Consider the following 23617-nt stretch of genomic DNA (forward strand, 5'->3'; position numbering starts at 1 on the left):
CCCACTTTTAAATTGTACTGATTTCATTATGTGTAACATGGTAACTCATGGTTTTAATTTCCATATAAATTGTGCTTCCTTGATGACTAAATATAAAATGAATTAGGAATATTTTCTCCTGATGTGTAGCTTGCCATTCCATTTGTTTGACAGTGTGTTTTTAAAAATCGCAAGTTTCTATTTTGTTGAAGTCCAGTTTATCAGTTTTTCTTTATTATGTTTCATAGCTACTATTTTCTAAAACACCAGGACCTACCTCAGTGTCAAAATTTTCTTTTAGTTTTGTAGTTTTAGCTTTTTGCAGTTGACATCATGCATTTAGAGTTAGTATTTGTATATAGTATGAAGTAGAATATCATTGTTCATTTTTTTTCCTTATAAATATGATCTTTAAGTCCATGTCTGGACTCTGCCTTCTTCCATTGATCTGTATGTCTTGTGTTTATAGAAGTACCAAATTGTCTTGAAATTGGATAGTGTTTCTTATTTTTGGTTTATTCCTAATTGTTTTGACTACTATAAGTTCTCTGCATTTCCATGTAAATTTCTAAATAGCTCTGTCCCCACCAAAAGTTTATTCACTACAAAATAACCCCTCTAATTTGACTGAGGTTGTTGCCATATCCACAACCACATCTGCCTCTAAACTGGAATTTAGTTGCTGACTCAGCCCTGGCCTCAGCTTTCTTGTGGGCATCAGGGGGCAAAGCACTCCATCTGTCAGTGTCTCTGTCACCTTCCCCTCCTGTGAGTCTTGCAGGTTTCTAGCCCTCCAGACCTTTGGGCCTTGGCCTGCTTGCCTCAGGCCCACTGTGGTACAAAGTGGCAGGTATGCTGTCAGGGAGTAGGTAGAGGTAATCATGGAGATAACTGGATATCCTCATTGATAAGTTACTAGTAGAAATTTCTCCAGGCAAACTATTCCTCATGTAGCCTTGTGATTTGAGAGACTGCATGGCCTTCATGAGGTGAAGATTAGGCTAGCTCCTGTTGTTTAGGCATGTGCATATCTTTCTTGGCCACCATCACTCCCTCCTTAAAAAGGAGGTCATAAATGGCAGTCCAGTTCTTCTTGGGTATCAGTATTGTGATGGCTGCTACATAGCTTTCCCCCCCCACAATTTCTGTGAAAAATAAAAAGCCTGTTTAGAGAGAATGAACATTTTGAGCAAGATTGAATTTTCCAGTCCTTGAACATGATATACATCTATTTGTTTACCTTCTTTAATTTCAGTAATATTTTATAGATTTCACTGTAAAGGTATTGGAATTTTTCCATTTATTCCTGGATATTCTGTATTTTTGATGCTGTTGTAAATAGAATTACTTAAAGTTTTTATTTTCCAACTGTTTATTGCTAGTATATATAAAATACAGCTGATTTTTGTATATTTATTGTATTTCTATAGTCTTCCTGAAGTTTCTTTGTTAGTTTTGTTGTTGATTCTTAAGGACTTTTTATTTAGTCTGTAATTAAAGATAGTTTTGCTTCTATTCCATTCTGTATCCTTTGTTCTTCCCTCTTGTATCTTACTGTACTGGCTAACTTATAATACACTGTTCCTGATCTTAGGGGGAAAGTATTCAATCTCTCATCCTCTTTTTTTGTTGTTAATCCTCACTGAAGGATGTTTTTTCCATTGATTTTCTAGAAAGAGTGGAAGGGGAAGGAGGGGGAAGAACAGAGAGACAGAGAAACATCCATGTGAGAGAAACACATTGATTGGTTGCCTCCCACATGCTCCCTGACCAGGGCTGGGGGTCAAGCCTGCAAACATGGTACGTGCCCTTGGCCAGGATTGGAATGGGACCCTTCAGTCCACAGTCCAATGCTATAACCACTGAGCCAAACCAGCTAGGATGAGATATCAGTGTTTTGAAGCTTATCGAAACTTAATTTAGAAGATGTTGGTAGATTAAGTGGAAGCTACACTGACACTCTCCTGGGACCAAATTGGAATTACAACTAAAATATAGAAAAAACATCCTGGATAGTCAGCTGAAGACTAGTAGGAGAGAACCCTTATAACCAAGGACCTAAAGTGGAGACCACATAGAGACTGGTAGGAAGTGCAGAGGCATGAGAGCGCTGGCTGGGCTCCCACAGGCAGCAGAAATTCTGGAGGGTTATCTCAGCTGTGGGGGGGGTTCCCACTGAGAACTCTGTGTCTAAACCCCAAGTGGGGTTCCCTAGCCAAGAGCAAGAGAACGGAGAAAGGTGCCCACATAATAACTGGCTGTGAAAAGCAGCAGGGTTTCTGTCTACCAAGGAGAGATGGCTGGTAATGCAGGCACCCTCTTAAAGGGCCAGTGCACAAAATTTGTGTGCAGACACACGTTGGTTTCCAGTGAAGGGAGGGCAACATGGACTAGAGCTATGTGAGAAATATCTAGGGGTGCTGGCTCTGGGGATAGATTTCAGAGGGCAGCCATCTGGATTCCTGTGCTGAGTCATTCCCCTGTGCAGCAGAGGACATCTTTCTCAGGCAGACCTTTACCATCCAGGCAGCTCTGCTGGAGGCAGGAGGGGAGGGGTCAGTTGCCCCACTCATTGGAAAATCTCTTGCCCTACCTTGCGGAGTTTATGCTTTGCAGTGGTCTATAAGAAACTTATTAAAAGACTGAGAATAACAGCCTGCAGGTAGAGAGGCAGAACTTGGGGTGCTTTGAGTATTTGCCTGATCTGCTTCTGGACCTAGCGCTAGGAAATCCAGACCTTGTGGTGTACATCTTGGTCCTTTCCAAATGCACCGAGCTCCAGCAGAGAGAGCCACAAGCTGTGGATTACTTATAGCTCCAAACAGGGTACTCAAGGCCAGTCAGAAACAGCATCTGACATTGACCTGCACCAGAAACCCTCCAAAAAGACTGGGAATCCTAGCAGATTTGCCTAATACATAGAAACAAAGCCAAACAGGTAGCCAGAATAGGAAGACAAAAAACATTCCCCAAATGAACAAGAGAATTCTCCAGAAGAGCTAAATGAAATGGAGATAAGCAGTCTATCAGATATAGAATTTAGAATACTGATTGTAAAAGATGCTTAACAGCGTGAGAAAAGAAATGGGAACTACGAAGGAAATTAAGAATGATATAGCAGAAATAAAGGATACATTGAAGGAATGAATAAACAGCAGATTAGTGGAAGCTGAGGATCAGATCACCAAATTAGAAGACAGGGTAGAAAACACTCAGAGAACCAAAAAGAAAAAACAGTAAAAAAAACAGGAGGACAGTTTAAGCGAGCTGCTGGACAAAATGAAACATAATACTATTCACATCATAGGAGTACCAGAAGATCTAGAAAGTAAGCAAGGGTTAGAGAACCTGTTTGAAGAAATAATGGCAGGAAACTTCCCTAACCTGGTAAAGGAAAAAGTCACACAAGTTCAGGAAGCACAGAGTCCCAAGCAAGAAGAACCCAGAGAGGCCTGTGCCCAGACACATTAACATGCCAAAAATTTAAGACAGAGAATCTTAAAGTCAGCAAGAGAAAAGCGATTTGTTACCTACAAAGAAGCTCCCATAAGGGTGTCAGCTGATTTCCCATCAGAAACTCTACAGACCAGAAGGGAATGGCATGAAGTGTTCAAGGTAATGAAAAGCAAGGACCTGAAACCAAGACTATCCAGGAAGGCTATCATTCAAAATAGATGGAGAAATAAAGAGCTTCCCAGACCAAAAAAAGGCTAAAGGACTTATCACCACCAAATCAACATTCCAATAAGAAGTAGAATGCTTGGTAAGGCTCCCCATGAATCCATCCTGAGTGGTGCTTTTGTTTGCTGGGAGTTCATTGATTGCTGCTTCGATTTCATTGTCATTTCTTTTTGCTTATTCAGGTGTTCTCATTCCTCCTGATTCAGTTTTACATGATGTCATGTGTGGATTCTAATGAACAAAATAAACTGAAGAACAAAATAGATAAGAAACATAGAAGTGTGGAACAGACTGACAAATCTCAGAGGGAAGGCAGGGGTGGGGGGAGTAGATGTGGAGATATTAATCAAATAACTTACATGCATATATGCATAACCCATGGACACAGATAATAGTGTGGTGAAGGCCTGGGGAGGGTATGCGGGGTGGAGGGGGGGATCAATGGGAGAGGGAAGGGGGACATTTGTTATACTTTCAACAATAAAGATAATTCTTTTTAAAAACCTCATTTATGTCCCAACGTGTGGTTTATCTTGATAAACATGTCATATGCACTTGAAAATATTCATATGTTCTATAGGTTTTTTAATATTCTGTATATGTCAGATTAGGTTGGTAGTTTTTGACTACTATGTCCTTATTGACTATTGTCTACTTGGTGTATTTAATAATGAGAAAGATGTTTTCAAAAATCTCTGGCTATGCTTATGGATTTGTCTGTTTCTCTAATTCTTTCTGGTTTTGTTTCATGAGTTTGATGTTCTATTATTACATACATAGATTGTTATGTATTCCTGGTGACTTATCTCTTTGTCTTCAGACCTACTTTGATTTTAAATGCAGACTTGAAGCTCATTCTGCCTGGCATATTATTTTCTATCCTTTCACTGTTTGTTATTTTATATTTAAATTGTATCTTGCTTTTTCTTTTCCCACTTAGCCTGACAGTTGTGATGTTTAGTTCGTTTACATGTAATGCAGTTATTGATATGGTTGGCTTCCCACTTGTTCCTCTGGAAATTCAATGTATAATTCATTGTTTTTTAGTATGCTCACAAATTTTGTGGTCATCACCATTATCTAATTCTAGAACATATTTATCACCCCCAAAAGACATCTCATACCCATTAGCAGTCACTCATTTCCTCCAGCCCAGGCAACCAGTACTGTGTTTATTATATCTATATTTTTTGTTATTCTAGGTACTCCTTTTCAGTGGAATTACACAACATTTGTCCTTTTTGTGTGTGGTTCTTTTATTTAGCATAATGTTTTCAAGGTTCAGCCATGTACTTTCTTTTACGGCTGAAAAATATTTTATTGTGTAGATACACATTTTATTTTTCCATCAGTTAGTTAATGGATATTTGCACTGTTTCAGCTTTTAGCTGTAATCAGTTATGCTGCTGTCTGTGAATGTTTGTGTACACTTTTGTGTGGATATATGTTTTCATTTCTTTTGGGTATGTACCTAGAAGTGAAATGATTGGGTCATGTGGTAATTCTGTGTTTAACTTTTTTTTTTTTTTTTTAAAGAATAGTTTATTGATTTTGAGGGGGGATGGGGGAAGGGAGGGAGGGCGAGAGAGAGAGAGAGAGAGAGAGAGAGAGAGAGAGAGAGAGAGAGAGAGAGAGAGAGAGAGAGAAACATCCATGTGAGAGCCTAACATCCATCGTTGCCTCTGGCATGCCTCCTGACCAGGAATCAAACCAGTAACCTTTCAGTGCACAGGACAATGCCCAGCCAACCGAGCCACTGGCCAGGGCTCTGTGTTCAACTTTTTTAGCAACTTGCCAAGCTTTTCCAGATTGGCTGCACCATTTTACATTCCATTCCCAGCAGTGTATGAGGCTTTCAGTTTCTCCACATCCTTGTCAGCACTTATTATCTTCTTTATTTTAGCTATCCTGGTGGTTATAAAGTAATATCTTGTTTAGATAATGGTTTGCATTTCTCAAATTGAGATGTTGAGCATCTTTTTATGCGCTTCTTTCTGATTTTTGTTCCTCTGTTGGTCCTTTGATGCTTTCTTTTGGGTTATTTTTGTTAAGTATTTCACTTTATTTCTTCTGTTGACTGTGTGTGTGTGTTTTAGTGTTTCTAGGGCTAACAGTGTGCATCTGTAAGTCTCGAAGCTATTCATAATTCTTACTGTACCTCTTCATACCTTACACCTGACACTTCGGACTTCCCATTTCTTCTTACAAATAGTATATAGTCCCATCTGGCTTCTGTTAAAAAGAGCCCTTTGTCTTTTTAAAACTTATTATATGTTGATTTCCACTTGACTTATTAATACTTTTCTTTGTTACCCAACATAAACATTCATAAATATATGTGAATCTACGTTATGTCTGTGTTTCTCTTCACGCACCCCAACCAGGGCAGGGGATTGAGTCTGCCACTGAGGTACGTGCCCTTGGCCAGAATCGAACCTGGTACCCTTCGGTCTGTGGGCTGACTCTTTAACCACTGAGCCAAACCTACTATGGCATGTTTTGTATCTTAATCATACTTTACTTAAATTTGAAGTTGTCATGATTTTTAACTTTTCCTGGCAATCAGTGTTGATTTTAGGATATGTTGGGTATGGCAGCCAATATACAGCCCAAAGGAGATACATTCTTTAAATTATTTTGGCCTGGGTCTTTTTATGATCTTTAAGAATAAACACTTTATCAGATATTCTTAAAGAGCATTTTGATTCCTGCTTCTCATTAAACAAAAATCTTTATCTCAGTCCATCACTCATGTTAAATGTGGCTTAACTGTGCATACATGTATTTCATTTGCTACACAAATAGCTGTAGCAAATGGGAGACCGATGTTTTTTCATTTAGTTTCCATTGTGCTTACCCATGATGCCATGCCTTAATCTCTGCAAGTAGACTGTAGATTGATATCCTTTCAGCTATGGTCCTCTAAAACAGGTTGCAGAAATTAAAACTTGCTGCGCTGCAGTAGTCAAGAGTTCTGACAGCTCCAGTCCCGGGACTTGTGTTAACATACTTTACTCAGGTTGTGTGGTCCTTGTCAGCATTGGTCTCACTAATAGAAGCATGTCCTTGTCTGAGTGGCATTCTCTTCTGGGTTTCTATGAAATGGCTAACTATGGGAGTGTTGAAAGGTGGTTCATTTTCGTTAACATTCTCTCTCTGGTACTATTATAAGGAAAGGGGGAATAATTAACAGCTTCTCATTTAAGGGCATTTGGAACATTTTTCAGACAAGAAAATAAGTAGGCCTGATTGTGCTTATAACTTCCAATTGGTTTGATCTTTTTGTTACAATATTCTGTTGAAACGTTTCATTACAATTCTGAGTAATTTCCGAAAGATGAGAGGTACTGAAGTCATTATGAGAGAATTGCACTTAGGTGAATGGATGAGTGAATGTTTCAGGTAATCTAAATTCTAGAACTGCAGTATGAGAAGTTCTAAAAAATACTATATACAGCCCTAGCCGGTTTCGCTCAGTGGTTAGAGCATTTGCCCGCGGACTAAAGCATCCTAGGTTCAACTCTGGCCAAGGGCACATACCTTGGTTGCAGGCTTGATCGCCAGCCCCAGTTGGGACAAGTGCAGGAGGCAACCAATCGATGTGCATCTTTCACATCCATGTTTCTCTCTCTCTTCCACTCTCTTGGAAAAGCAATAGAAAAAATATCCTTGGGTGAGGATTTAAAAAAGTTATAAAAAATATTATACCCATTTTTAGCAGCATAGTGCCACTACACTCTTCTTCCTTTTAAGTGACAGGATGTGAAAGTGTATACAAAATTGTGTGTGCAGGTTTTCATTAGATTCTTAAAGAGTGTTATATTCTATAGAAGATGAAATACTACTTAGAAGTTGTTAGCCTGGTTTTTGGCTTCCTTAAGTTCTTTTGTTTCAAATATTCTTGGCCAACTTGCCTTCAAAAATTGTTTCTTCCCACTCTGGCTGGTGTGGTTCAGTTGATTGGGCATCATTCTATGCACCAAAAGGTCGCTGGCTCAATTCCTGGTTAGGGCACATGCCGAGGTTTCAGGTTAGATCCTCTGGGGCTTGTGCAGGAGGCAGCCAGTCAGTGTTTCCTCTCACATTGGTGTTTCTCTTTTTCTCTCTCTCTAAAATCAATAAAACATTTTTTAAAGTTGTTTTTTCCTTGAATTTCAGATGTTCTAAAGAAAGGGATAAAGATTTATATGAGAAGGTATATTTATATACAAGGAAAATGATCGCTTCTCAGCCTTTTGGCTAAGGTCAAGTGTATATACAAGGAAAATGAATTACCTTAAATTGTAAACGGTCAAGTATCTGGTGATAAGATGGTATGGAGATGCCAAAAAAATTGTTAACAAAAGTATAATTGAAACTGAGTAGGATAAAAGGGACTATTGGAAAGGAATCTCAAACATGCAGTTCTTTGAGACAGGTAGGGGCTTTCAGGCAGATTGTAGGCAGAAAGAACAACACTGTACATTTACAGTGTTTGTTGGGTCAGTATGGTTGTGTTTCCATTGCCTCTTGCTGGAATAAGAAAGTTCTCCCTAGCCAGGCGCAGCCTGTCTCCTGCATCCTCCGGCAAAGCTACCATTCTGGTGAAATGATCCCAATGTCATAGACTCCATATTTTATTTTACTGCAGGAAAAACATTCCCTGTTGTTTGGGGTGCTTGTTGTACATTAGAAATTCTAGAAAGTATGTAGTAGGTAAAGGGATTTATTATCAAAGAGAGATTGTCATCTTTATACAAAAAACAGTTTTTAAAAAACACCCCATTTTATTTTCAAATTCATTATTGTCATACTATCTCCTTCTTACCACCAGTTTGAACTGCTCTTTGTTCAGCTCCTCCCTCCTGAAGGGGCAGCACCAGCTTCACAGGCAATGGAGAGAGAAAGCTTGTCCAGACCCACTAAGGTTCAAGCAGTTATTCATATGCCAGTGCTCATGCTATGAATGTGAGTACTGCAGTTGAATCAGATTTGTGAGAGCCTTAATATTTGGAGGGATTTTGCTGCATTGTGATAAGCTAACACATGCACATTTTCCCCAGTTGAGATATATATAGTAAAGAAATAGTTTCTTCTCTCTTTGAAAAAGAAAAATGTTTAATTTCTTATTTATCTAAGGCCCTTTGCTTTTCTTTCAGTGAATATTTCCTCTGACTTTTTCTACCAATATAACTACCATAGATTACAGATCAATATGGTAGCATGCCTCTTTCCAAAATTATATTGACATATAATTCTTTTTGTTCTTTTTTTAATATGTTTTTATTTATTTTAGAGAGAGAAGAAGGGAGAGGGAAGAGAGAGCGAAACATCAACTGGCTGCCTCCTTCACACCCCCTGCTTGGGATAGAACCTGAAACCTAGGCATGTTCCCTGATCAGGAATCAAACTGGTGATCATTGGTGCACGGGATGACGCTCAGCCAATTGAGCCACATTGGCCAGGACTGACATAAGTCTTGTAATACATCTTTCTTAGTGAGAAAAAGTTTTAAATCAAGCATTAGGTGACATTATATCCAGATTCATTAATTGGGGTATAGAGTAACCATCTAACAGTTAAACACTTTTGTTGTATACAAAGTACATTTTAGGTACTTATCAAAATGCAGTTGTAGAATTGCCAATCAAATTCTAGCCAAAAAAAATTTGAATTGCCATCAAACTGTCCTAAATGTTTCCTATAGTTTTTCTAAACTATTTTCAAAATTTAGAATATATTGTTTTGTAATATGCCCTAAAATTTATGTGTAACAGAATATAAAATTATAGTTGCTCATTGGAGTGGATACTTGTATTCTGGAGAAGTTTTTGCACCTTTGCATTTTAACCTGAAGTATAATTAATTAGGCTAGGCAGACATTGAGTTTCTTTTTTGTTTGCCATTTAAGTCGTGGCCCTAATTTTGAAGTGAATAACCATCCAAACTGCAGTCTGTTTAATTGTATGAGCAAAGATAAGACTGTTGGCCTTAGTTTCACAATCTATAACATTGATTGGTAAAGCTTTTACCTGTTTCACCAGAATGTACTGTTAGTGGTTTAAAGTAAAACAACCTATTCTGTGAGAAACTCTTAATATATTTATCTTCTTTGGAATTTGACAATATAAGGTCCAAGTAGATAGTATAATAACATGAGGTTTCAGTAAGGGGCTTTCAGACCCTTCCTGCCTTTTCATCTTCTGCTTTCTGTTTAAGATTTGTTAGCTGTTGAACCACCAACTCACTCACCCTTGCCCCACCCACCCTCTTTATTTTATATTAATGTATTTTTGTGTTGGGGCCATCTGGCTAGGCCTCAGACATTCCACAGCTACCTAGAGGACATCATAAACTACCGCTGGGAACTGGAGGAAGGGAAGCCCAACCCGCTGAGAGAAGCCAGTTTCCAAGATCTGCCTCTTCGCACTCGTGTGGAGATCCTACACCGCCTCTGTGATTACCGGCTAGATGCAGATGATGTCTTCGATCTTCTCAAGGTGCTTAACCAGCAGACCCTTTCCATAGAGCAGCAGTTTTCAACCTTTTTATCTCCTGGCACACTAAAATTCTGCGGCACACCAAAAAATATATCTTTCCCATCTGACAAAAAAATAGGTATAATTTTGATCAATTCACATCATATGACTATTGTTAGCTGTTGTCAGTTTTTTATTTGACAATCAGAGGGGAAAGAGGTCAGTGCCCTGACTAAATAGTCAGGTATTTCATGTTTTAAAATTCTTGTAGCACACCAGTTGAAAATCACTGCCTTAAAAGAAAAAAACACACCAGCAATCCAGGATGTAAAATGTGAACATACTAAGAGAAGCTAGAGTTTGGGTTGTGTTACTAGCCTGGGGACTCTTAATTGATAATAACAGTGTCTATAAAACATGAGCTCTGTAGCTAAGAGATTCCAAGCCATCCATTTATATGACTGTGTATTATTTTGCTTTAATTTTTAGTTCGGTTTTATCTTCCTTTACATGTACTGAGTCACAGATACAGGAGAACAATCAGAGACACCTATTTATTCTTCCTGTCATCAGCCAGATTGCAACTAAATTAGCCACTGAATTTGTTTCCTAAGCTCTGAAATTTGATTTAACATGCTAGAAATATTTATTGAAAACTCCAAAGGCTTTAACCCATTTATGCAAGTGAAGTTCATCTGTACTATACATGTTATAAAAAATGCTGAAGAAGGAAGGTGTAGCTCTTCGCTCCCCCATATTCTGTTGTTGCTATCTATTTAGAAGTCTGTCACAGAGGGAGGGTGTATGCTATTACTTTTCACTCATAAGAAGGTCAGTTTCTAATCCTGTCCAGTCAGAAATGATTGAGTGTGTTGATGACTTCTCAGTTCAGCCCTACTCATGGACACGTTATAAAAATCATTGTGCAATTTAGCACAGTCTTTACTGAAAGCTCAAGGACTTTAATAGCAGTGAGAAGGCCAATACAGGTCAGACCCTGGGGTAAAGTAGGAGCTGTATTGCTGGATCTCAGCGAGAATAAGAGGTTGTTACTGTAGCTTATGATGGAGGTACAACAGAGGATCATGTGAGATCAAGCTTTGATAACAGCAGATTCTACTCTGTTGTAATTGTCTTTTATGGATGCATACATAAAATAAGTGAAGCCAAATATATAATATGTTCATCAAAATTCCTTTTGATTTTTCTTTTCTTGGTGAAATGGGAACAGTGATGGGGTTGGGAACCATTCTAGGTCCGTTTCATATGCCCTGATTAAAAATTACTTATGGTACTTGGGCACTTTTAAATATGAGATATATCTGAGTATAAATTTGGAATCTTCATTTTAGTTTTCTCCGGTTTTGTTCTCCATTTCCCCAAACCTCTTTTCCCTGTTCTTACACGTAGGGTCTAGATGCAGACAGTCTCCGCGTGGAGCCATTAGGTGAAGATAATTCTGGGGCACTATATTGGTATTTCTATGGAACTCGAATGTACAAGGAGGACCCAATACAAGGAAAATCCAACAGAGAACTCTCTTTGAGCAGGTACATTGTTAAAGATCAGAGTTGTGGTATCTATTGTACAGAAATGTCATCAAAACTAAATGCATCAGCACCACCATTTTTTCCCCTTATTAAGAAATTAGCTGTAACAGCACACCTGCAAAGAGATGGAAAGGAGTTATTCCATACAAAAATAAAAAGGAATTGAACTGTAGCCTCTAATAGCAGGTGGTGAGAGGCACTGTTTTGCAATGAGGTTTCTGAGGAGCACCACTTCCCTTATCAGAGACTGTTCTGTACAGCAGGTTCTTAGCTGTAGTCACTTCACTGCCATCATTTGCCTCTTTTGTACTCAGTTCTTGAGAACTCCTTTTTTCTACTAGAATTGATGATTTGCTCCATCAATATGGGACCAGAAGGACCTTAAAGAATGCCTGAACCATAGCCTTCCTAATTGCTCCTAAATGAGGAATAGCCCTTTCCATAGCATCCTGTAATGATGCTACCATCTTGTGTTATATAGGTTTTCTTATTGCTGGAAGTGGTGCTCGCTATTAGGAAAGTGTTAGGTCTTACTCAGATTTTAATATTGTAAAATGTCAGTTTCCCTTGGTTCAACATTCTAATAATGGAAGACAGGAAAGTCACCCTGCTTTTTCCCCTGTGACTGCTGCATTTAATCCACTTTAGTAACTTCATGGCTAGAAAAGCTGTACTTATAATACATCAGTACTATGACAGAACATTTCTACTTAATGCGCTGTTTCTTAGGGAAAGTGAAGGACAAAAAAATGTCTCAGGTGTTCCTGGGAAAACAGGAAAAAGAAGAGGAAGACCCCCCAAACGGAAGAAACTACAGGAGGAGAGTATAGTGAGGTAAGACAATCTTGTTAGTCTGTGACAGTCATAGATCCTATTGCTGAAAGGAACCTTTTTTACTTGTTCCTTCATTCTTGATTTTTACTTGGGCCATGGAAAGGAGGTGGGACCTAGATTATGGAGACCTGGATCAGAATCCTCATGAAATTACCCAGTGTGCACTAGGAAATCAGGAAGCCCTAGTTGCATGACCTCTAGCAAGTTATATATACTCTCTCTAAGCCTGTTGTTTTATTGAACAATGGACATGCTAATAGGAATGATGATTAACTTGAAAAAGACAATGAATGTGACAGTGTGACAGACTGAAAACCATGCATGCATATGCTCACTCAGTCTCTATTAACTTTTTAAAATTTTGTTGTGCCACACATTTTTTCATAGGAACATGGAGCAAGTTAAGTCTGTGATTAAGTGTTGATTAATAACCAGCATTTTAATAGAATTGTGTCTTACATAAGTTTAGGGTTTCTTTCCCATTAGGCAGATTTTAGTAGCAAACATGCTTTGTTTTGTTTAGAATTCAGTTTCCTAAAATAAAGAAAAGGCAAGATATTAAACATGTTTTAAAGTATTTTTATATTTCATTTTAGCAAAGAAAAAGAGATTGTTACATATGGGAAATTTTATTTTATATGTCATTATCTTTTAGGACAAGAATACATCATATGAATCTTAATGTAAGAGTTTTCAGAATCTGACCTATACTGCGTAAAAACACTTTTACTTAAGGATCAGATCTGTTATACACCTGTGGGAGTTAGGTTGTATTCTTAAAAACTAATGACTAAGGCCAAACCACTCCTTCCTTCTAAATTTTAGAATTACTAAGTAATCTAAATGCTTGAAGTAAGCCAGATTTCACTATGTTGCTTATTAACCACTAATAAGTATTTCTAGGAATCAGATAATGAATAAATCATCAGAATTTTTTTATTTTACACTTAAGAATCATTATTCAGCTTGACTTTCCAGAAATTTGTCCACAGTTTACAGCTTTCCTTCCAGTGTTCGCGAGAAATGTCTTATAATCATGTTCTGTACACATGACATCTGTTTCTGGATTTTGTTAGTAATTTATACCTCCTTATGTATTCAAAAAGCTGTTTTATACCTATCTCCATTACCCTGTAAGTGAAATTAAAGTACCTTAGTGTTAGGAATACAGTAAACCCTCGATTTTACAGGCCTCGGTTTAATGGACTTCGGATTTAACGGACAAAGTTTTTCTGTATGTCATACAAGAAAATTAACCCTTGTTAATTTTAAAATTAAATTAACAGGCCCAGCTGGGCGTGGCTCAGCGGCTGAGCATTGACCTGGGATCCAGGTGATTGGGGTTCAATTCCTGGTCAGGGCACATGCCCAGGTTGTGAGCTCGATCAATGACTCCCTCATCATTGATGTTTCTATCTCTCTCTCTCCCTCTCCTTTCCTCTCTCTGAAATCAATAAAGATATATTTAAAAAAGAAAAGAAAAATTAAAAAAAATAAAAGTAAAATTAAATTAACAGGTTATTTTGTGTTAATTCACTGTTATTTTTTTTTTAATTTTAGTGAATAGGCCATATGTTAGAAAAAAAACACTATAGTAATTTCGCTGACGTAAATAAATGTTACATATCTACAACTATAGTTTACGTATTTAAATCCAAGAGTCACCGCTCGTAAACAATGTTCGGTGAATAATTAGCACGTGATCACACTGCATTACTCTCAGTAGTTGGTTCTGTTGTCATGTGGTGTGACTTTTTGCAGCAGTTTTAACTTGGACCACGATGTTCCCACGTTTGCTGAACCACACCCCAGCCGTGTGCATTTGTTTACTCCCTGTGATTGGTGAATGCACGCATTTACTAGACCTATTCAGTATAAATTTTAAATTACTGGAATACATATAGAAAACTTTTCTGTGAAATTAAGGTTTTTATACGTAGTTAATTTTAGTTACACAAATGTGTCTACATAAGTAAAGACAGGTAAGCTAATTTGTCTATTTTTTAACATATGCATTCGGAAAACCTACTTTATTGTATAACGGACTTTGGGCTTTAACGGACACCCCTTTGTCCGAATTAGTCCGTTATATGGAGGTTTTACTGTATAGAATCATTTTAACAAGCATACATGGACTTGTGCCTCTACTGGTGATTTTATTCTTTAGAGCTCTATATTCAATACAATATTTAAATATTTTTAAATTAAGTTAAATTTAAAGTTCAGTTCCTCAGTCACACCAGCCACATTTCAAGTACTCAGTGGCCACATGTGGCTCATGGCTACCATATTGGACAGCAAGAATATAGCATATTTTCATTCTCATAGAAAGCTCTGTGAAACAATATGTCTAGTATGATTCAGGGGCACAAATGACAATGATCCTTTACACTATTATGCTGAGCATTTTTGTATTTTATAATTTAATGCCTAACATCCCTGTGAGGTCGACATTGTTAGTAGCTCCATTTTACAGAAACATTAATTAACTTTTCCCAAGGTGATGGTTAGTGGCAAGCCTCTACCTTATATGAGGTTAAATTTAAATATAGGTTTGGCAAAAGTAGGTTTATAGCTGTGAGTACATGAAACACAATTTATTCTTCTATTATTATTTTTTAATTATTGTATTACTTATTTGTATTACAACTGCACGCCTCCTTTTGCCCATCCTTGTATGTATTATCCTCATACAGTTCTGAATCGGGAGGAGGACACTGGAATCTTTATAGTTCTTTATTTTCTTGTTCTTTGCATTTAACTTTTAACACTTAACTCCTCTGATTTTTTTTTTAATGTTTTAAAAGTTAATATTTTCCTATGATTGATGTTGTTACCATAACAATGGGTTCCTATATGTCAGTTTTTCCCCTTTATACCAATACATCTACATCCTAGTGTTCATTTTCTCAGTAGAGTCATTTCATCTAAACTTACCCTCTTGATATACACACACACTCCTTGTATTTAGTTGGGTCTACCTTATAGGGGAAATAATAGTTTTAAACATGTCTTTGTTTTAATTGTTAATCTCTTTTTCCGGTGTTTCAGTGAAAAGCAGGAAGAAAACTCCTTGGCATCTGAGCCACAGACAAGAAATGGTAATGACCTCTGCTGGAGTTTTTATAAAGGATTAAGTAAATGCATTTGATTTGCATTATGATGGGGATTCTCATTTTTCAGTCATACAGACCAGTTAAGATTATTGCAGGCAGGCATCATCTAACTTGTCTTCTTGCCCTTCAGTTCTCTCTTCCTTGTACTTTATTCTGTACCCATCTCTCCTGGCAGATAACTTTAGGTCAGGAGTAGTTCTTTTCACTTTTGCCCTGTTGCCTGGCCACAGCATAATATCTAACCATACATTTAGATGAATGAGCAACTTCTGAAAGAGATATCTTTTTAATGTAAAATGCTTTACTATGTAAGAGAGTATACTGGTTTCCCATTCAGATTTCAATTCTGTAATCCAAATTGCATAATTTGGAGGAGCATATAAATTTAACAGAAGTGTATCAATGTCTATGAAATGGGGAAGACTGCAAAAGGTCAAATCAAAACTATTTACATAGGAAAATAAATACATTTTAGCATTTCTAGTATATTCACATCTATTTTATGAAGGTCACAAAAGTTGTATCTGTGTTGCCTTTGGTCAGTGTTTACTCTCAGCTGTAAATAGTGATTGTGACAGGAAAATCAAAAGTATACATTATCAACCTTAAAGTTAAAAAGTAATAGGTCTTGCCCTGGCTGATGTTGCTCAATGGTTAGAGCATTGGCCTGTGCACCAAAGGGTCTCGAGTTCACTTCGCAGTCAAGGGCATGTATGTCGGTTGCCAGCTTGCTCCCCACCCCCAATCTGGGTGCGTATGGGAGGTAACCAGTCAGCGTGTGTCTATCTCACATAGATGCGCACCCACCCACCCCCCCTCCCCGCCCCCAAGGGCAATGGAGGGGAAAAATGAAAAGTAATAAATCTTTTTTCTAATTCCTGGTTTTGGTTGTGATCCAGAGTAAAAACGAAATTGAGAATAAATAGGAAAAAGTTCCTAATAGTATCTATTCAATGAACCCATCCCTTTCTTTCTCAGGATCCCAAGGGCCAGGTCAAGGCACTTGGTGGCTCCTCTGCCAAACAGAAGAAGAATGGAGACAGGTCACTGAGAGTTTTCGGGAGAGGACCTCCCTTCGAGAAAGGCAACTCTATAAGCTCCTCAGCGAGGACTTTCTACCCGAGATCTGCAACATGATTGCCCAGAAGGTATGCAAACGGGTGATTCCTACCCTCTGTATCAGGTGTAAAGCTGCATCATTTAAGGATTATTCATTAGAGGTTTTAATACATTCCACTGTCTCCTGGAAGTGGTATGACCTTCATCTTCTCTCATCAGGAGTATTAAAATGGGACCTTATGTTACTCATGGGCCTTCACTGTGGGCCACATAATTTAATTCTCCTTATCCAAGAAGTTCTTGGGCCTCCCCAAACCCCATAATTTACAGTGGCTTTTCACAATCTGGTACTAGCTTTCCTTCTCCCGTAACAGTCCTTAGGAAACATTCCCTGAGCCATACGTTCCCCATATGCACAGAGTGTCTCATATCATCCTGTGCATAACCTCTCTGTACATGCCTTTTTTTTTCTTCATCATCATATTGTCTGTTTCTTTCCCACTAAGCAACAAGCTCTGACAAGTATTTGGCTTTGTTGCTCCAGTACCAGCTCAAGTTGTAGTTTCATAAACCATACATCCTTTGTTTTCATGTATATACATCCTAATTTGTGACTTTTTTAAACATCTCCCCCCTCCCCCTTCCCTACTCATTCAAATCTTTGTCTCTCAGAAACTTTACTTGAAAGTCATTATTTCCGTGAGCTGTCCTATTGCTCCTAGTTTTAGGATTGTCCTCCTTAACATATTGACTCATCCCTTGCTTAATTCCATTGTGAATTTAAGCTCCTTCAGATTAGGGGCCATGTCTTATCATCACTTGAACCCCCCCACAGCACCTAATGTAATGTCTTTTCCTTGGTGGATGATCAATAATAATTTGCTTATTTCATTTCCATAATTCTAATACACGTTAATAGAAGACAGAAAAATTTGACAACCTGCCAGTGAAATCTAAAGAGAAAGTATTTATAAAGTATTGCTGCAGTATCTCCATGAAAGTACAAAATGACAAGTATATTACTTAATTTGTTGTGAATTTAATGCTTTTTCTAACCCTTAAGCAGGTTGATGCTCTAGGGGAAATTCTAGAAAGTTACCTTTTGCTAATAGCAGGAACTTACAGTTTCTCAAGAAGTCAGTCTTATGGATGAGCAAGAGTATCTCCATTTCACCGTCAAGATACTTAATTCCATGTACTATATTTACATTTAGCTTTTGTGATCTGCAACTCACTCTGAATTGTTTCAGGAATTGAAATATATAGTCTAATTTCTTTAAAATAGCTACAATGCAGTGATTGTTTTATAATTTTATATGACCTCGAATGTGACTTTATTGATAAAGGCTAATGGTGGTACATTAAATCATCTATAAATCATACACCTAATTAACTTTTATAATTTCTTCTTTTTTTACTGCAGTATTCAACCCAAGATTTGGGAAGGGGCGGGGTGGAGATAGAGTACCTAAGGAAAAAACTTACAACGTAAAACTGATGGTTTTGATACAAAAATTTCCAAGAGCTGATTCTTTGCAAGAGAAGAAAAAATTAAGATAATTATAATTCTTAAGAACCATGAAAGTAGAAACCAAACAAGTTAACAGACTTGATACTTTGAAAGATATACAGAGTTCTGAATTTGCAAACTTCTGTGCAATGGGTTGTCAATCACGAAAATAAGAGATTCTAAACTGTGCAATAAAAAACTCTTAGCAAACCAAGTAATTAGGGAAGTGGTGTTTTCACAAAAGAATTCCATCAAAAGCTCCAAAATCATGTGAATTTATTCACAGGTACAATTGTCTAAACCTTCAAGAAAAGATAATTTCCAAACATTTCAAAACTGAAGAAGGAAATGGGTAGGTACCCTGTTTATTCAGATATAAATATCTTAGATCCCTGTTCCTGATAAAATTAACCATACTCTCTTTATTCGGTAATATAAATGGTAAGTCTTTAATACCAACAAATAAAAACCATCTCTTTACCAAAAAATAATACATCGTAATCCATCAAGGTTAAGCCTAAATTTATAATACTGTCTTATACATCTTGTGTAGTGTGATATAACAAAAAAGAAGAGTAAGAGGCAAAATATTTAAATGTTTTGCCTGGAGGAGTATAAATCTGCTTATAAAGTGTATTAATTAGAACTTAGTGATAGTGCTGGGTAACTAGACTTCTTGTATCAGAATCATTTGGCATGCTTACTAAAAGCTCCGGATACCTGCCAGTGTACCATTCCCATTCCCCACCAGAATTATTAGAGGTGATTCTTACGCATAGTGAAGTTTCAAACCACTGAAAATAAACCCATTTACAATAGTAATAAAACAAATTTTGTCTTGAACCTAATTACAGTTGTGCATAATCAATAGGGGAAAAAAGCTACAAAATGATTAGTAGATAGGATAATTTTAAAGTTTCCTGTAAATATATTAAGACCTCTTTATTTCTGAAAGGAAAGAGTAAGTTTACATGTTAGCATTCACCAAGATCAATTGAGATTTATTGTATCCTTAGCCAAATCTCAACATAGTAAAAATTTTCCTTCAGAATAACAGGTGAATGTAAATATTGTAAGGCAGAAGCATTGGAATATCCTGCCCTGCCTTGTATTATCACATAAATCAGCACATTAGTCGCATTCATTCTCAAGGAGCCTTTATTTAATGGACCAATGTAATAAATGATTTATTCCAGGCAGTACAGATAGATGTATCAGCTCTTCACAATCTTTGTTCAACTTTGTCATTCAGCAGTTGGGTTACATGTTCATCAATTGTTAGTTGTAATATTTGTACCATCCTGTTTTTTCTGTTGTACTTTTTACTGAATTTATGCTATTAAGTATTATGAAACCAGTAAAATGAGCATAAAAACGTCTATAAAAGTTCTATTAAAAAAATCATTCAAGATGAGTTGCTTCTAAATAGTCGAGTGTTAAATTAGGGTAAAGTTTATGTATTTGGATTGCAAGTGTCCATAACATCTCACTTTCACTTTAAAAAAACAAAAACAAAAAGAACTGAAGAGCAGATAAAGGTTTAAGAGGGTTATTTAAGTGAAAGAATCACTGGAAACTCCTCTTGATGGGGCCCAGCATCAACTGATTGGTGAATGGCAATACATTTATACATTAAATTAAGTGTTTGAAGTATATACACTTTTTAAATTCCTTGCTTTGATTGACTATGTTAAACTACCACTAATTGTATTGCCAAAAGGGATTTATTATAATAATGAAAAATGCCTATGATTCAAATGTGAAATTGAAACTTGTATCAGTAAAACAGAATATGGTGCTCACAAATAGACGCAGTGGACAAAGGATTATTGCCATATAATGGGAGTCGTAAGCATTTCATTTAAACTTATGGTGCTCTACTCTTCCAGCTATCCCTTTGGATAAGTTACTTGATATCTCTGAGTTTCAAATTTCTTATTAGTAAAATGAAATTATATAACTTTACAGAAGTTTCTATGGAAATAAAACAAAAGGACCCATGTCAGTGTAGCTAGCATAGTACCTAACAATCAATAGGCACATGGTCTCTTCCATTGTTTATGGTGATGGATAACTGATGAGAAATTTGGTAAAAAACTAAATCCACATTTCTTAACTAAATAAATGGATGTCGGAAGAGAGGTAAAGCAGATGGGATAATCTTCACCAGACAGATGGTAGCCCAGTAAACTTTGAAGTTACACAAAAATCAAAAGATAAGGGCTGCTTTGACCATATAGAAATGAAACTTTTATGGTAAGATTTAAATAAAAGGGAATGTAGCCTAGCAAAAGTATTTTTGCTAATGTTACAGACAGGGATATTTATTTATTTATTTATTTATTTATTTATTTATTTATTTATTTATTTATTTATTTATTATTTTCAGACAGTGATATTTAGATGGCTTATAAACAGTAGGTCTTTAACAAATAAATTGACTAAGGGTACATATGATGCACAGAAAAGATGATAGCAAAGTATGTAGGAAGCCCTGACCAGGTTGCTCAGTTGGTTAGAGCATCATCCTGTATACCAAAATATTGTGGGTTCAATTCCCTTCCCAGTCAGGGAACATACCTAGGTTTTGGTTTCAATCCCTGGCCTGGGCATGTACGGCAGGCAGCCGATCAGTGTTTCTCACATCATCAATGTTTCTCTCCCTCTCTGTCTCTCTCAGATCAGTAAACATATCCTCAGGTAAGGCAGTGGTTTTTTTGTTTTTTTAAAAAAAGGTATATAGGGAAACAAGTTCACTTTCTTGGTATCAAGAATATAATTTTTCTCGTTAGTAACCTTTATCTAATTTGGCAAATTTGGAGTCAGACTGGCATTGGCCTCTGTTGCCACTAGCATGGTGGCACAATCCCTTTCAAAGAGAGTTCCATGGTAACTTTTAACCTTTATTTAAAGTTCAAGAGCTCTTCCTACAGGGTCTTGAAACCTTTTTATAAAGGAATTGCTCATAGGCATAATTGAAGAAACTGCTAGGGTAGTTTCTGGGGAAAAGAGGGTCATTATGCACTTTGGCAGTTGGGATAACACTTCACTATTCTCATAGTAGAAAAGCTTTTAAAAGCTTCCATCTCATTAAGTCTGCTATTGTTTGCAGTGTGTTTAAGTTGTAAAAACCACCCCCTATTGTCACTGAGTTTATTCTCTCCTTTGTTCTCTTATCTTGTTAATGCTTTGAGTCTCAAGATTTTCATTTGAGTGGTGCCAAAAGCAAACCTGGATGATACTGATAGTGAAGCCACAGAAATTAACTGATTTTAGCTACAAGGTCCTGGCTTACCACCTATTACTAGTTGTAACAGTGACACTATGGGGCTTATTCCACAGAAATTCCAGAACTTAATGTTGGCCTTCAAAAGAATCACCTCACTTCACAGTTCTCAAAGCTCTTTGGAAGTTTCCTGTAGCAATCACTTTCAACCCTCTTAAATTTTCTCGGAGCTCTGATCTTCTCAGCAAGCTCTCTGATTACTAGTCTAAGCCTTTTCCCCACACTGTCTTACTCCTGTGGTTCCAGGCCTGTGCAACTCCTTCTCACTGCTGCCACTGAGCTACCTCAAAGGGAAGGTCTTCCCTCAGCTGCACATAATGCCCTCTTTCAGAGCCAATCCTGCCAACTGATCATGATAAAACATGACTTTCCCTTCATGATTTGAAAGAAAACATTGTTTTTTAAATGTTTGCAGAAGTTAAGAGAGTTTCTTGCCAGTGATAAACATTGACAAAGGAGGCACTTGATGTTTTGGTGGTGATGGTTTTAAGAGAATAAACTGGCTTGGTACTTTGTGGACTTCAAATGATCTTTTTTACTAACTGTCGTAAGGATATCTTTCTTCTTCATCTTAGTAAAGACATCCTATGTGCCTTAAAGGCCACTCTTCTACTGGCAGCAGCAGCAGTAGCTGAGAACACTCTAATCTATCTTTCTCTTTCTTTTCCTCACTCCATCTATAGGGAAAGCATCCACAGCACACAAAGGCAGAGTTGCAACCAAGGTGGATGTCTGACCACCTGTCCACCAAATCCGTCAAGCAAGAGGTGAGTGTATGTGAGAGTAGAGAGAAGGAATTTTAAGTGTTCAAAAGGATTGTTCCATCTTATTTAATTTTTTTTAAATATATTTTTTATTGATATTTTAGAGAAGGGAAGGGAGAGAGAGAGAGAGAGAGAGAGAGAGAGAGAGAGAAATATCGATGTCAGAGAAACATCAGTCGGCTGCCTGCCACACATGCCCCAACCGGGGATCAAACCCACAACCCTGGCATGTGCCCTGATCGGGAATGAAACCCATCCCTTTCTGGTGTATGAGACCATGCTTCAGCCAACTGAGCCACACTGGCCAGAGCTTGAATATTCTTATACATAAAATACATTTCTAGAAAGAAAAGGAATTAAAAAAATAAGACATGAGGTCAAACTCTTGGGTTTTAATAATCTCCTGGGATAAGCACATTCATATTTAATGTAAATGAGAATTAAGTACTGCAGTAATAGATATATGTGTAGTAGAAGTTTATGAATACAAAGATGGAAAGATTTAATGCTGGGCAAAGAAGAGAGAATTGGGGTAGGCAGAACTATGTTTTCACCTGCAACTTGTAGGGTGGCTTATATTTTGATGGTGGACAGTGGGTGTGGAGGAGTAATAAACAAAAGCATAGAGGCAAGGTAATATGTAATGCAGCCAAAGAACAGTGTATATTTGGATATGTCTGGCATGTAAGATACGTTGTAATATACAGAGGAACAAAAGACTAGAACAAGCATATTTTGGAGTCCCCTATCATGCTTACATCTTTGATAGGCAGTAGGAAGGTTGTTAGATCATGAGATTTTTGTTTTAAGAAGATACCTCTCTGGTCACACCATGATAAATGATTTTGTAAGGAAGAACTAGAAGGTAAGAAATCAACTACTGAGCAATACTTCCAGCAGGAAATAGCAGTAGAATCCCTGCTGTTGGAAATGTAGGTTTAGGAGCAATTTGAGGGAAGTTTGAGTAGTGAGTAAAATATTCTTATTATCATTTATTTGTTTTGAGAAGTATGATGATGAAAACAAAGATGATGAAAAAATAAAGAGGAAGCAGGGTTGAGGAGAGCTTGTGACAGGTTCCTATTTGGGGTTGTGTGTGTTTTAAATTAGAGATGCAGCATGGATGTGAATGAGAAGAATGGATGTAGCTGACTCTCTGTGAAGACAAAAGTACCTTCAAGGCAGGCCTCATGGAGTAGGATTGCTTCCATTTATCCTAAATTAAAGAGACTAACTTTTGAGGGGACATGAAATTGTTAGGAGTTCATGTTGAATGCTTCTCTGTCTCTGAAGACAGGTGAGCATCAGGTGCAAGTTAAAATAGAATGTTTGATGAAAAGAGAATGTTTGGAGCAACAACTAGGTATTATAAAGGTTTTT

At 37.2% G+C, this 23617-nt stretch overlaps 1 protein-coding gene and 1 pseudogene across 3 annotated transcripts in view; one reads left to right on the forward strand and one right to left on the reverse strand.

Moving 5' to 3' along the window:
* CECR2 (CECR2 histone acetyl-lysine reader) overlaps window positions 1-23617 on the forward strand; it is a 162684-nt gene that overhangs the window by 99990 nt on the left and 39077 nt on the right. For 2 of the 3 annotated variants that reach the window (XM_016213787.2, XM_087814394.1), the window contains exons 3-7: window positions 9956-10139; window positions 11529-11668; window positions 12398-12502; window positions 15554-15603; window positions 16597-16766. In XM_016213787.2, coding sequence (XP_016069273.1) covers window positions 9956-10139; window positions 11529-11668; window positions 12398-12502; window positions 15554-15603; window positions 16597-16766 — 649 coding nt within the window. Of the gene's footprint in view, window positions 1-9955; window positions 10140-11528; window positions 11669-12397; window positions 12503-15553; window positions 15604-16596; window positions 16767-22156; window positions 22241-23617 lie in introns of all 3 variants that reach the window. The other variant, XM_016213786.2, reaches the window with a different exon arrangement.
* On the reverse strand, window positions 582-6521 carry LOC107537698 (small ribosomal subunit protein eS10 pseudogene; annotated as a pseudogene).

The sequence above is a fragment of the Miniopterus natalensis genome, chromosome 2 (assembly GCF_054644295.1).
Source record: "Miniopterus natalensis isolate mMinNat1 chromosome 2, mMinNat1.hap1, whole genome shotgun sequence".
NCBI classification, from domain to species: Eukaryota; Metazoa; Chordata; class Mammalia; order Chiroptera; family Miniopteridae; genus Miniopterus; species Miniopterus natalensis.